We start from the raw sequence: 13,495 nt of genomic DNA, 5'->3' as shown, positions 1-13,495 counted from the left end.
TAATGATGTAAAGCATAAGTTTTATTTCTTCCTCAGTACAATGCCAGAAAGAACTGTTTATGCAAGATTGGGTCAATGGAACTAAAAACACATTTCCAGAGTCAAAATATTGAATGCCCAGGCCCTGGTCGGCGGCTCCGTTGGTCAGAGCATTGTCCCATACATCAAAGGGTTGCGGGCTCAATCCCCAGTCGGGCATGTACAGAGGCAACTGATCAAGGTTTCTCTCTCACATTGATGTTTCTCTCTCTCTCTCTCTCTCTCTTCCCCCCTTTTTCTTTCTCTAAACTCAAGAAACACATCCTTGGGTGAGGATTTTGAAAAAAATGAATCCTCAGTTCTACACCAACTTCATGTTAAATATCCTCTTTAAAAAAAATACCAAAAAATTCCTTAACCTGACCGTTGCATCAACACATAATAGTCAAAATCACATTACCATGACAATCCCCTTTGTTCCTTTACCTCTCCATCTTGATTTCTTATTCCTACTGATCCTCAGGCCATGTTTCACTCCCTCCCGATAGTCACTATTCTGGCAATCTACCTGGATAGTCACAGGGGAATACAATGGAAAGACCCGCACATCTCAGATCTTATTAAAGACGTTGCTAGAGAACCCCCAAAACAACAGGGAAGACAATATTATGACACCAGAGGAAATTTTAGCGTCTGACACCTACAGATACAACACAGACTAATTCCTAGACAGGTAAATACAACACTAAAGGCTTATTTACCTCAGTTCCTTTTTACCAGTACACCCAACTTTCAACAAAAAAACTACAAGGCACACTAAAAGATAAAAAATACACTTTGAGGAGATAGACTAAGTATCAGAACCAGACTCAGATATGGCAGAGATATTGGAAATATCAGACCAGGAATTTAGAACTATGATCAATATGTTAAGAGATTTAATGAACAAAATGGACAACATGTAAGAACAGATAGGTACTATAAGCAGAGAAGTATAAACTAAGAACCAAAGGGAAATGCTAGAAATAACACTGTAACAGAAATGAAGGGTGACCTAACAGGCTGATCAACAGATGAGCATGCCTGAGGAAAGAATCAGTAAACTTGATTAAATGTCAATAGAAATTTCCAAAACTGAAATGCTAAGAAAAAGACAAATCAATATCTAAAAAACAAAAGGTGTAGAACACACATGAGAATACCAGAAAAAGAGAGGCACAGAAGAAACATCTGAAACAGTAATACCAAGAATTTCCCAAAATTAATGATAGACACCAAACACAGATGGAGAAAGCTCGGAAAACACCAAGCAGAAGAAATTTTTAAAAAGTAAATAAATCTGCACCTAGGTATATCATATTCGAACTTCAGAAAACAGAAAACCAAGAGAAAATCTTAAAGCATGGAGGTTAGGAGCAGGGACACCTTATCTATAGAGGAGGAAGGATAAGAATTACATCAGACTTCTCTTCAGAAAGCATGCAAATAAGAAGAGAGTGGAATAAAACATTTAGCATGTTGAAGGGAAAATGCCCACCAGGCTACTATTCTGTATCCAGCAAAACTATTGTTTAAAAGTGAAGGAGAAATAAAGACTTTCTCAGACAAGCACAAATTAAGGGAATTTGTCACCAGGTAACCTGACTTGCAAGACATGTTAAAAGAAATTTTTCCAGAAAGAAAGAAAATAGTATAGGTCAGGAACTCAGATCTACATAAAGGAAGGACTTTATGGAAAAAATAAAGGTAAAATTAAAAGGGAAATAGCTAGAATGTCATACATATCCAATCTGGGTACTTTTAGGACCTCCAATTAGATGTCCCACAGGCAGTTGAATATGTGGATTGCCTCAGACCTTGGATGGAGACAGGAAAGGATATGGGAGCCATAATTCCAGGGGAGGGGATAGCCCATGTAAAGGGTAGTTTCACGAAAGCCCTGTAAGGTAGTCGGGGCAGGTAATTCATTCAAATAACAAAGAATATACACTGTGTGCCTGGTTCTGTACTTGGTGACGGAAATAAGTAGACACCAGGAAGAGGACAAGGAGATTAAAATAGTCAATTACATTAGAGGATGTCCAGAGTAAGTGCACAACAGAAATTCGAAAAAAGAAACTATTTTATATTTTTTATTTTCAAATTATGATACCAAAAAAATACGGAAAAGCACATAAATTACGTACAGTGTCACCATCCAGAGAAAACCAGGTTAACAATCGGATGTATTTTTTTTTTATTATTTCTACTTTATTGTTATTTTTTTCCCATTACCATTTAGTCCCCTTATGTATCCTTTCAAACTTTTAAGAGGTGGCGCCCTCTCCTGCTTTGTAAAAGGAACAGTCGAATTCTTACTGGAAGCGGCCTGCCACCCGGGGAGGCTTTGTAGCGCCGGTTTGGGGACTAGGATTTAAGGAATCATATTTCAGTGGGTGATAATAATGGAGAGGACAAGCAGCTTTACAGACTAGGAAGTAAACCCTCAGAGAGGAATGCGACTTCTCTGCCGGCTCCGCAGAGAGGCAGGGGCCTGGAAGGCCCACACCCGCTGTCAGAGAAGCCTAGCAAGGGACCGAGGAACCTGACAGAGAGTGAGGGCGGGACAGTGCCGGAACCGCCGGGGCGGGGCCTTATGACGCTAAGTCACGTTTACCTTCGTCTGCAGCCCATTGGTTATCCATTACTACCCGTTTTTCGGAAAACTGGTCGCAGGAACGGAAGTGCTGTAGCTCTCAGGTTTGACACAACGGCGCCGCTTAAGGCAGAACGAGCGACCTGGTGCCATTCAAGCCAGCCAGATTCTCCGCTCAGGCTCCTGCCCAAGTTGGAGAAGATCTCCAAAATTCTGGTGGTCTATGGAAGGACGCGGAGTCGGATCGTGAAATATACGTCACCCACTGAAACGTCGAGCCACTGAAGGCCACCGGAAGCCCCGCCCCTAGAAGGAGTCAAACAGTTTCGCGGTGGAGAGGATCCTGAGTACTGCCCCCAGGGCGGAGCACCCTGGCAATGGCTACGCCCTCGCCCTCGGGCGCGGGTCCGGCTGCCCTTCGCTTTGCAGCCGCCGCCAGCTGGCTAGTCGTGCGGGGACGCTACGTGGAACATTTTCCGCGAGTGTTGCAGTTTCTTCAGTCCCTGCGCGCTGCTGCCCCTGGTTTGGTTCGCTACCGCCACCACGAACGGCTATGCATGGGCCTAAAGGCCAAGGTATTAGAGCCAGTGGGATCAGAAAAAGGACTGGGGAAGAGGTGGGATGTGGGGACCTGACTCCGCCGACCGCTTGCGGGGTGAAACCGGTTGCCAAAGAGGAGTTTGTCCCTAAGTGAGGACTGAGCTCAGTACCATTCACAGGTGGTGGTGGAGCTGATCCTCCAGGGCCGGCCTTGGGCCCAGGTTCTGAATGCCCTGCATCACCACTTCCCAGAGTCTGGACCTGGAGTGCGGGACCCTAAAGCAGTGAGTAATCCCTGGAATAATCCCCACCCCTAGTTAACCGTTGGTGCAACAAAATTGCTCCTCCTCCTAGTCACTGGATCCTGCTGCTCTTAACTTGTCTGTCTGCCTTCTTTACCTTCAACAGACAAAACAGGATCTCAGAAAGATCTCGGAGGCACAGGAAGCCTTTTGCCAGCAGGTGAAGCAGCTGGCAGAAGCCCCTGCGGATTTGGCTTGGAAGCTGCAGGTGAGACTGGCTGGTTTGGAAGCTATGATGTGGCTGTTATCTCTGGTCCCCTTCTGACCTGCTTTTTTCTGTTCTGCAGGAACTTGAACAAGAGTATGGAGAACCTTTTCTGACTGCTGTGGAAAAGCTATTTTTTGAATACTTATGTCAGCTGGAAAAAGCACTGCCTGCACCACAGGCTCAGCAGGTTTTCCTGGGGCAAAACACAGGGCAGAGTGCGGGCTGGTTGGATCAAGAACTATAGTGTTCATGCCTCTCTCCCTGCCCACAGCTTCAAGATGTGCTGAGTTGGATGCAGCCTGGAGTTTCTATCACTTCTTCTTTCGCTTTGAGCCAGTATGGTGTGGACATGGGGTGGCCACTTCCAGGTACCAGGACCATCTGGGAGAATTAGGAATTTTGGGGTGGAGTGTTTAGCCTGAGATCTTTGGAAATGGCCGGCCCATTAGAAGGGTTACATGGGCCAGAGACACAAGAAACCAGACTGAGTTGACGTGTTCTCTTTATAAAGAACATTGTTTTCTTTTTAGAGTGCTCTCTTACTAATTCAGTGAACATGACAGAGCCCATGAAGCCGAGTCCTCCTCAGCAACCAAGACCAGCACTCCACCATCCTCTACCAAAAGCCAAGTCTGGCCTGTACCTTCCTCAGGGACCAGCCTCAAGGAAGCACCCAGAACCTTTGGTTGGCCACCACTTCAATCTGGCCCCTCTAGGCCAGCGAAGAATCCATTCCCAGTGGGCAAACACTCGGGTAGGCAATAAGGAGCGCCCCACAGCCATGCTATTACCCTTTAGGAATCTGGGTTCACCAACTCAGGTCATATCTAAACCTGACAACAGAGAAGAACAAGGGACACACATGGCAGCTGCAGCAGGTGATGTCGGCACAAGGGCAGCCTCCACTGGGAAGTCTAGGAGTCCATCCCAGATCCTGTGCGGAAGGACTGTGAAGGAAAACCCAGTTGACACGTCTGCCTCGGAGCAAAAGGAGTGAGTAAAGAGTTGCTTCTCCCCACTAGCAGCACATCCCTCGCTTACTTTCCCTTCACCTGATCTTCTTTGCTTGCTCCCACCCCAGGAAGTGCTGGGATTGCCCCCTGGAGTCCCCGAGACTGTCATTATCATCTCCTAGGGCCAGGAATCCAGGTAGGTATACCGAGTCAGGACTGGATCCAACAGCCTCATCCCCTGAGGACTTTTTATTTATTTATTTATTTTTAGAGAGAGGGAAAGGGAGAGAGGGACAGAAACATCGAGCAGTTGCCTTTTACACAGTTCCCTTCTGGGGACTGAATCCACAACTCAGGCATGTGCCCTTACCGGGAATTGAACCAGCGACCTTTTGTTCTGCGGGAGGACACCCAATCAACTGGGCTATCTATACCGGTCAGGGTTTGAGGACTCTTAAGGGCCTGTGTTCACCTAGAACAGTACTTTGACTCTGGTTTACTTCTGCAGTGTGTCCTCTATCTCTGTGCAGCCCTGTCATTACCATAGGGGACTTGGTTTTGGACTCTGATGAGGAAGAAAATGGCCAGAGGGAAGGAATGGTGAGTAGGGAGGAACAGAAAGCTGGGGAAGGAAGGCGATGGGGCAAAACAAGGCAGAAATCCCTGTGCTCCAGAACAAGGCAAAACAGTGTTCTAGAGGATGATAGGATCTCCTTGCTCCCTTCTCTGCAGGAGTCTCTGGAAAACTATGAGAAGACAAAGTTTGACACTCTAATCCCCACCTTCAATGAATACCTCCCCGCTTCTAGCCCCAGTGCTGTGTCTGTCCTTTCCCGTGACCATATAGACTCCTCTGATAGGACTGGAATGCCATCTGCATCCTGCCTGTCTCCTTCCTCCTCACCTCTACAGGCAGTTTAGTGGAAATAAAGTGGATTCCCAAGCTTGGGTTGCCTGACTATATTGCCAAAATTACTTTGTAATGCTTGATAATTAAACTTTGGATTTGTTAAAACACTGTGTTGGTATGAGGGAGGGGGAATTAAGGCTTCCGTAAGGCCAGTGTAGATCATTCCTTAGAAGTGGCCTCTCAAGGTCTAAATGAATTCCTTTGCCCTTTTACTTCCCTTCAAAAGTGTTGTTCAGAAGTGCCAGGAAGATAACCAAGGCTGGGAACCTGGATGAGAAATTTGCTTTTGCTATTCTGAAAATATCTCTGTCCTGATACCAGAATGTATACTCTGTAAATTCTCACGTTGCCAGGTTATGGGGGGGGAGGGGTATGGGGGCAGGGCGGGGAAGACTAGAATGGAGATGCTTCATGGGAAAAGGACTCACTGTCCTTGACTCCACTGGGTCAGTGCCACCTCTACCTGCCCTGGAGCAGCACCCAGATGCCAGGCTTGTGCAGAAAGCCCCAGAATCTTTACAGTCATTGGGATCTCTCTTTATAGAGATAGTTAAATTCATGTAAATACTTCTTTTTTAGATATTCAAAGATCCTATTTAATGAAGCTGATTAGCAAAACATGATTCTAAAAGCTTACCTCTTAAGACCGTGGCCATATATAAAACACTTGTGTATGAATCAGTATCTTTTTCTTTCAATAATCTTTGGGAGCTGGGTCCCCAGATTCTCATTTGATTATCTTAACTTCATTTTCTAAGCCTGCCTTCCTTGCTTCCTCCCTAGTGAGTGTCCTGGGCATTTTGTAGGTGCAGATAAGAGAAGTATAGCATTACTGGAGGAACTCTCAGGGGTGAAACAACCAAGTAATAGTCATAGGTGCTGGGATGAGTGAGGTGCTGGTGCCTTGGGAGGGCAGAACTGCCAAGGCCTAGCACACATCACTGAAGATTGGATTCACCTGCTGGGTGACACAGATGAAGGTAGTTCTCCGGCTCAGCTCCTTCAGCTTAGCTGCTCCTACATAGGTACATGTGGAACGGATGCCTCCTAGTATGTCTCGGATGGTATGTTCTACATCCCCTTTGAAGGGCATCTCCACCGTCTTTCCCTCTGAGGCCCTGAGAGGAGGAAAAATTTTTTTACCTTTCCTTCTGAATTCCATAAGCCTCATGACTCTTCCCAGTCTCTAGCATTTAACCCTGGTTCACCTCTTTTCTCTCAAGAACTATACAATCTATCTCCCAGCAACCCTGAGTTCTGCCACCACCCTACTTTGTCACACCTTCCAAGAATCCTCAGCTCCTGGAGCTCTACACATACCTGTACTCAGCAACGCCCCCAGCATATTTCTTCATGGCTGTTTCAGAGCTCATTCCATAGAAGAGCTTGTACTTCTTGCCATCCCTCTCGATGAGCTCACCACCTGACTCACTGTGCCCAGCCAGCATGCCACCCAGCATCACGAAGTCAGCCCCTGCCCCTATCAATGAGGGGGGAAGGAGATGAATCTGGCCCAGGTGCCCACACATACCCACCCATGCTCAGAAGCAGCTCACACCAAATTCTCAGTCCTGACTGATTCCAGTGTCTTCTGAGTTTTGTTTCCCTACCTGAACAACAACCCACACAGGCCTGCTCTGCCCTGGCCTCTGTTCCTGACTCTTCTCCAAAAATTTTTAAAAAGCCACTAACAGGGGTGTCCAACCTGTGGCCGCAGGCCACATGCAGCCCAGGATGGCTGTGAATGCGGCCCAACACAAAATTGTAAATTTAGTTAAAACATTATGAGCTTTTTTGTGATTACGTGTCACAATGTATTTAATGTGTGGCCCAAAACAACTCTTATTCCAGTGTGATTCAGAGACGCCCAAAGGCTGGACTCCCCTGCAGATATTCCCTGCTTGGCTTTCCTCTCTCCTTTTGGCTGCTTTTGCCATCTTCTGGTCATTTCTTTTACTGTGCTCAGCTGAAAAAGACTGACTTCAAGTGCTCTAAGAGCAAAAGTCCCTAACTTTACTGTGAATAAGGATCACTTGGGAAGCTGTAAAAAAAAAATGCACATCTGCAGCGCCATTCCTCAGAGCTGGATTCTGTAAGTCTGAGGTTTCGCCGTTTACATTGTCCAGCAGTCCAGGGGATGATGCAGATGGTCCTGGCCCGCACCTGGGGAGTCCGTATCAGCCTCTCAGCTGACTTGCCCCAAATGACACAAGCTTCAGGGTCATGAGTTCATATTAGGAAAGAGTCTAAATAGCTTCCTCCGCCTTTCTTAGCCTGATCCTAGACCCTGAGAGGTGACTAGTCCTCTTCTAATAGGATCCTCCTGTGCCCTCCGAGCGTCCTTACCAAAAGCCTTGGCCACATCACCAGGACAGCTGCAGCCTCCATCCTGCAAAGTAAGAAGCAATGTAGAGAGAGAGCCTGGATGTCCCTAGCCCTCTCAGCCATGTCCCAACAGCACACTTCAAAGCTGACAGGAACCCAGGTCCCGATCCACCTCTATCAGGGCTTCCGTACCCAGCAGAAAACCCAGATGTTTGGCAGCCTCATATCCTACCCTGCCCTTGGGCCTTACTGAAATGATGTGGCCTTTGAGTCCATGAGCAGCATCTGCACACTCCATCACCGCACTGAGCTGTGGATACCCCACTCCAGTTTTCTTCCGGGTGGTACACACTGAGCCTGCGAAAAATGTGACAAGGATGAGAGTGAAGCTCTCCATAGGTGTTTGCCACTGAAGAGGTAGCCAGTGGCCCCCAGTGAGCCAGCTTACCTGGTCCAATTCCCACTTTGATGATGTCAGCCCCAGAGAGGAGCAGCTCTTCCACCATCTCTCCTGTTACCACATTTCCCGCCTGGGCAGAGCAATCAAAACAGCATTCTTAGGGTCAGAAACAAAGAGAAGCCCTGACTGGTGTGGTTCAGTGGGTTGGGTGTCATCCCGCAAACTGAAGGGGTTGCCGATTTGACTCCTGGTCAGGATACGTGTCTGGCTTGCGGGCCAGGTCCCCGGTTCGGGGTGTGCAGGAGGCAACCGATTGGCAGTTTCTCTCACACTTTGATGTCTCTCTCCCTTGCTATCTCCCTCCCTACCCCTGTCCCCCAAAATAAGTAAAATCTTTTAAAGAGAAAAAGAAATAAGGGAATAGTACAGAAAATGCTTAAAAAACAAAAAAACCTGAAGAGGAAGTTGTGTACTCCCATTTATAGCATGCCTGGACCAGGACCTTCCAACATTATTACAAAGAGGGTAGCTGGGTTCCCTCTACCGGGCCCTCTGAGAGCTTTTAGACTAGCTACTTCAAAGGACCCTGCCTTCCCAGCTGAGGTAAGGGGTTAGTGGCCAGTGTCACTGTGGCACTAGGGTGAAGCTGGGGTCCAAATGGACCAAGACTAATTTTGATTTACAGTGGATTTATCTCCGCAAGAGACCCAAACATATCTTGCCCTTAAGCCATTATGTCAGAAAACCTCTCTGGCTTAGGGAAAAGGGGAAGGCATAGTAATGTAGGGTAAAAATCCATTTACATAGCTGTGTTTGCTTCTAAATGACAGAAAAGAGAGATTCCTGCCCTGGCTGGTGTGACTCAGCGGACTGAGTGCCAGCTTATGAACCAAAGGGCCGCCAGTTTGATTCCCAGTGTAGGGCACACGCCTGGGTTTGAGGTCAGGTTCCCAGCAGGGGGACGTGTGAGATGCAACCACACATTGATGTTTTTCTCCCTCTTTCTCCCTTCTTTACCCTCTCTAAAAATAAATAAAAATCTTAAAAAAAAAAAAAAAAAAGATTCCTCAAAGCAGTAAAGAAAATGAGGCCTTGTCATCACTCCTAAGCTTGTAAAAAATAAATAAAGCATTGTTACATGGCATCCCTTTAATAGAATTATAGTACCATGTCCATTTCAGTAGGCTGGTGTATATGTATCACAGGTGTGTACAATACATAAACACATCAAGGTTTGGCGAGTGATGTCAGGAACACTGGATTTCCAAAGACTATACATCAAGGGTCAGAGATTACAATGACCAATAAACAAACGTTAAGCATGGAACCATGGATAATCGCCCAGTGAAATGACTAAGCAGACCAGGAAAATCATAATTCAGCAGAGGAGAAAGGAACTTATGTAACAAAAAATGGAGTGGCACAAAAGTGGAAGAAGGAAACGGATGTACCAACTACTGGGTAACAGAAACATACCATAATGGTGTGTTCAGGAAAGCGCTTCCGTACATCCTTCACAAATTCGACAAAGTGTTCAGAGTAGCCATTTGCCACGTCCAGGCATATATATTTCACCTGGGGAATAGCATCCAGGATTTGTTCCAGCTGCTCAAAGTCAGAAGAGCCTGTGCCTGAGCTGGCAGCCAGATACTGTGAAAGAAAACAGGGGTATTGGCATGTTTGAAATAACCTGATGAGCAGCCAATGGGGGTGAGGAGGTAAGGATTGAACCCAGCAAGCTTATAAAAGATTCCTAGAAAACTGGAATAAGGAAAGGATTAGGGAGGACCAGTATTACCTCAAGACAGTCAGGATTCTGGCTAGCAAACTCTTTCCACTGCTCGAGGCTGTAGTGTTTATGGACAGCAGTGAAGAGGGAGAACTGAGGAGAGGAAGAAACAGTCATCAAAAAGGAGAGAACTTTATTAGGGTCTCTTTTTCTAGAAACAGACCTTTATACTGTTTTATTGGAGGGAGGAAAGGACTGAAGTCTGGAAAAAGAAACTTGAACTCAGGGTTGAGTTGGGATTTTTAATTCAACCATTAGTCTCCTTACAAATCCCAGCAGCATTGTTTACCATAAGCTAGTACTGTCAGATACTCCCACCAAAGCGTTAAGTTATATGGTTTGGGTTTCACCTGTCAACACATACAGTGCTTCTGACCGACAAGGTGACTAGGACAAGCTGTTGGTGCAGTTAAGATAAGCAGTAGACAAGAAAGAACCATGCAGATGCTGGACAGAGCCAGAATCCCTACACTGGCTCAGCCCCTCCTTCTGTGGTAACCCAATAGAACACCTAAACTATTTTTGGTATCTTCTGGCCGATTTACCTGCAGTAATTCAATGAGTCTAAATGCTCACAAAAGGTTAGGCCTTAAGGTTAATGGAGACAGTAAGGTGTCACTCCATCCTTTGTCCATCTCCACTGTAGCAGAGGACAGATTTTCTTGAGACAAAGACCAACCTGAAAAGTGTCTTTTATTCAGGCTATTTCAGTCAACCAAGTTCAAGGATATAACGACTCATTGGACTTGTATTACCTATTTCAACAAATCGCAAACAGTACCCCAATACTTTGAGAAAGACATTCAAAGGCCACTGTGAATGCTGGTGTTTGTGTTTTAAAACTGCAGGCATGCACACCTGAAACTAATATAATAATGTATGTCAACTGTAATTAAAAATAATTGAAACATAAAAATAAAAGTGCAGGCATGCAAACAGACGAGACAGCAGTTGACTGAGACAACTCAAGCCTTGCAACTGGCAAGAAATCCAAGGAAGTCATGTATCAGCCAGCAATAAGGAAGTGTTATACTATACTCAGAGATCATTAATACTACCTAACTGATACTGAATTCTGCTTTCTCAGCAACATTCTGCCATCAGCGTGCTGACAAAGAAAAAAATCACTCTACGAGGTCAATAGACCTTGCAGATAAACTGGCATAGTGTGGCATGATAAGCATGTCAAATACATACCATGCTAGAGATATAGAAAAAGATCCATGTTTGCATCCAACCGTTTTATTATTTCTGTGAGACTTGGCTCTTTCTCTAAAATATGGTATCTTTGGCATGCATCAGCAGTACCAAAAAGCCAGTGTCAACATAGAACATCAAGACAGTGCCCACAAAGCCCTGGCTGGCGTGGCTCAGTGGACTGAGTGCCGGCCTGCAAACCAAAGGGTCGCTGGTTCAATTCCCAGTCAGAGCACATGCCTGGGCTGCAGGTCCGGTTCCTGGTGGTGATGGTGGGGGGGAGGGAGGACACGAGAGGCAACCCACATTGATGTTTCTCTCCTCCTCATTCTCCCTCCCTCCCCCTCTCTAAAAATAAATAAATAAAATCTTTAAAAAAAGACAGTGCCCACAAGTTCCATGTGTTACAGCATGTCTGTTAACACTGCAGTCAGATTTATCATTCCTCACCTCGACAAGCAACAGCAGGAGTCCTAGTTAGTTAGTTCGTGGCAAAAGCAATACACTACTGAAACAATAACTATCAACCTCAGAGAAATGACAGTGGACAGCAGACACAAAAACTTACAGCAATCAAAAATAGAGAAAAGGAGATGAAGTCCTTAAGGCTAACAGAGCCATAATCAGCAGCAGAATCCATCAACCATGGATTAACCAGGAGAGTGTGTGTGTTCTTAAAGTGCCCAGAATAACTATCTACCTTCTCAGTTGCAAGTATAGAGGCAGGTAACATTACTGACAAGAGTAGCATCTTCTATTTTGAAAGTGAACAATAACCTGTGTATAAGAAAAACACATTCCATTTGGGGCACATCCCAGAAACTCTCAGATACCTAGGACTGAAAGAAGATTTTTTTAAAAAATTAAAAAGACATAAAATAAAATTAATAAGCTGCTTTCTAGGATCTTCTAGTTAGGAATCTTTGAATGCTCAAACTGTACTTAGTTTCTGGACTAAAACAGTGAATGCTTAGTTTCCTAACAATGTTGTAACTGGAGAGAAGCATGTTATTTTGAGGGGGAGACCTTGGTGCTGGGAAAAGTTGGCAATGTGTATAAACTGCTGGACAGGAGAAAAGGGAAAGTTCTGTTTATATAGCAAAAATAATGGGGGCAAAATTTAGCTTCAATCTCATTAACTCACATGGCTCTTTGAACTAACCAGATAGAGGGGCCATAGTACTAGAGAAAATAGTAAATTGTAGCATCTGGACTGTTAATTGCTGGAGAGTTGACCTGGGATGGGGATGCGGATGCAAATAACTCTTCAGTCAGTCCACATAACTGGATACCACTGAGGAAGGAGCATAAGAGAAGTCCTACCTTACAGAGAACCTTGGCCATCTCAAAGGTACCCACAGTATCCATATTGGCAGCAATGATGGGGATCCCAGTGTACATCTGCTTTGAGTTGCGAAATGAAAAGGATCTTGTGAGATTCACCTGCAGATACGAAGAGGAAACAGGATTTCATTCATCCAAAAAACAAGTATTGCAGGAGGATAAGGACCAAGTATCTCTCTCAGTCCTGGTCCACCAGGGCAAGCAGGCTCACCTCACTTCGAGACTTAAGGGTACTACGTTTGGGCCTCAACAAGACATCCTTGAAGTCCAGTTTGACATCGCTATCGATGTGAGGCATGGCGGGGGCCTCGGGGTAGCAACGAATCTGGGTTGAAACAAAAAGACAATACATGAAAGAGGAGCTGAATCAATAACAAGACTTAATGCCCTGTTAAGGCTTTAAGCAGGGCTCATCTCTCTCGGCTAAATTGTGGAAAGTCAGGGCGCGGCTGATCCCTGAAGACGTCACCTCCGACCCGTCTCATGGTTACAATTACCCTCCGTGTCCCCATCCCAGGGGAGAATTCGGATAGAGTCGTGAGTGGCCCTAAGGAGGTACATTCCTTTCCCCACTACCCTTCCTTTTCCAGCCCCTGCAAAAAAGTAATCTGAGCTAAGAGGGTGATTTGGGGGCGCGAAAGAATGCGGGGGAAGTCTCATAACCAGTTTCTGTAACAGGAGTACTTATTTCCTGTCGTCGTGGTCAAAGTGGCAGTTGACCGAAGTGCCCCTTACTTAGTAACTAACCTCGTGCAGCCCCGCAGAGCCTTGAAGTCCAATCCAACAGGTTCCGCTAATTGCGGGCTAGAACGAATAACTGAGGAATTCCACCTTCCGCAGCGGCCGTGCGAGGGCTTCTGGTTAACAGAGTTCAAACACTGAGGTTGCCGTTAAGATCAGAGGGGCAGAAGAC

General features: G+C 45.8%; 2 protein-coding genes across 3 annotated transcripts; one reads left to right on the top strand and one right to left on the bottom strand.

The window, feature by feature from the left end:
• The first annotated feature begins 2,622 nt into the window (after positions 1–2,622).
• TINF2 (TERF1 interacting nuclear factor 2) lies at positions 2,623–5,589 on the top strand. Of its 2 annotated transcripts, XM_054577863.1 has the most exons (9): positions 2,625–3,189; positions 3,334–3,438; positions 3,563–3,664; positions 3,744–3,851; positions 3,936–4,032; positions 4,195–4,657; positions 4,746–4,813; positions 5,126–5,217; positions 5,350–5,589. In XM_054577863.1, exons 1-9 carry the CDS (start codon positions 2,992–2,994, stop codon positions 5,536–5,538), a joined length of 1,422 nt encoding a protein of 473 aa, XP_054433838.1. In that variant the 5' UTR covers positions 2,625–2,991; the 3' UTR covers positions 5,539–5,589. The 2 variants fall into 2 exon arrangements, with proteins under 2 accessions (XP_054433837.1, XP_054433838.1); XM_054577862.1 differs by having other exon boundaries at positions 2,623–3,189; positions 5,126–5,589.
• Positions 5,590–5,712: 123 nt separating this feature from the next.
• On the bottom strand, positions 5,713–13,466 carry GMPR2 (guanosine monophosphate reductase 2). Its single transcript, XM_054577865.1, has 10 exons — positions 13,330–13,466; positions 12,794–12,907; positions 12,562–12,681; positions 10,051–10,134; positions 9,729–9,902; positions 8,301–8,382; positions 8,103–8,209; positions 7,874–7,916; positions 6,848–7,007; positions 5,713–6,645 (listed from the first exon to the last, which is right to left on the bottom strand). The coding sequence occupies exons 2-10, from the start codon at positions 12,878–12,880 to the stop codon at positions 6,456–6,458; spliced, it is 1,047 nt and encodes a 348-aa protein (XP_054433840.1). The 5' UTR covers positions 12,881–12,907; positions 13,330–13,466; the 3' UTR covers positions 5,713–6,455.
• Between the last annotated feature and the right edge of the window lie 29 nt (positions 13,467–13,495).

The sequence above is a fragment of the Pteronotus mesoamericanus genome, unplaced genomic scaffold (genome assembly GCF_021234165.1).
Source record: "Pteronotus mesoamericanus isolate MK-2021 breed Mesoamerican mustached bat unplaced genomic scaffold, CSHL_Meso_final contig_46, whole genome shotgun sequence".
NCBI lineage: Eukaryota > Metazoa > Chordata > Mammalia > Chiroptera > Mormoopidae > Pteronotus > Pteronotus mesoamericanus.
This window is presented reverse-complemented; position numbering and strand designations above follow the sequence as displayed.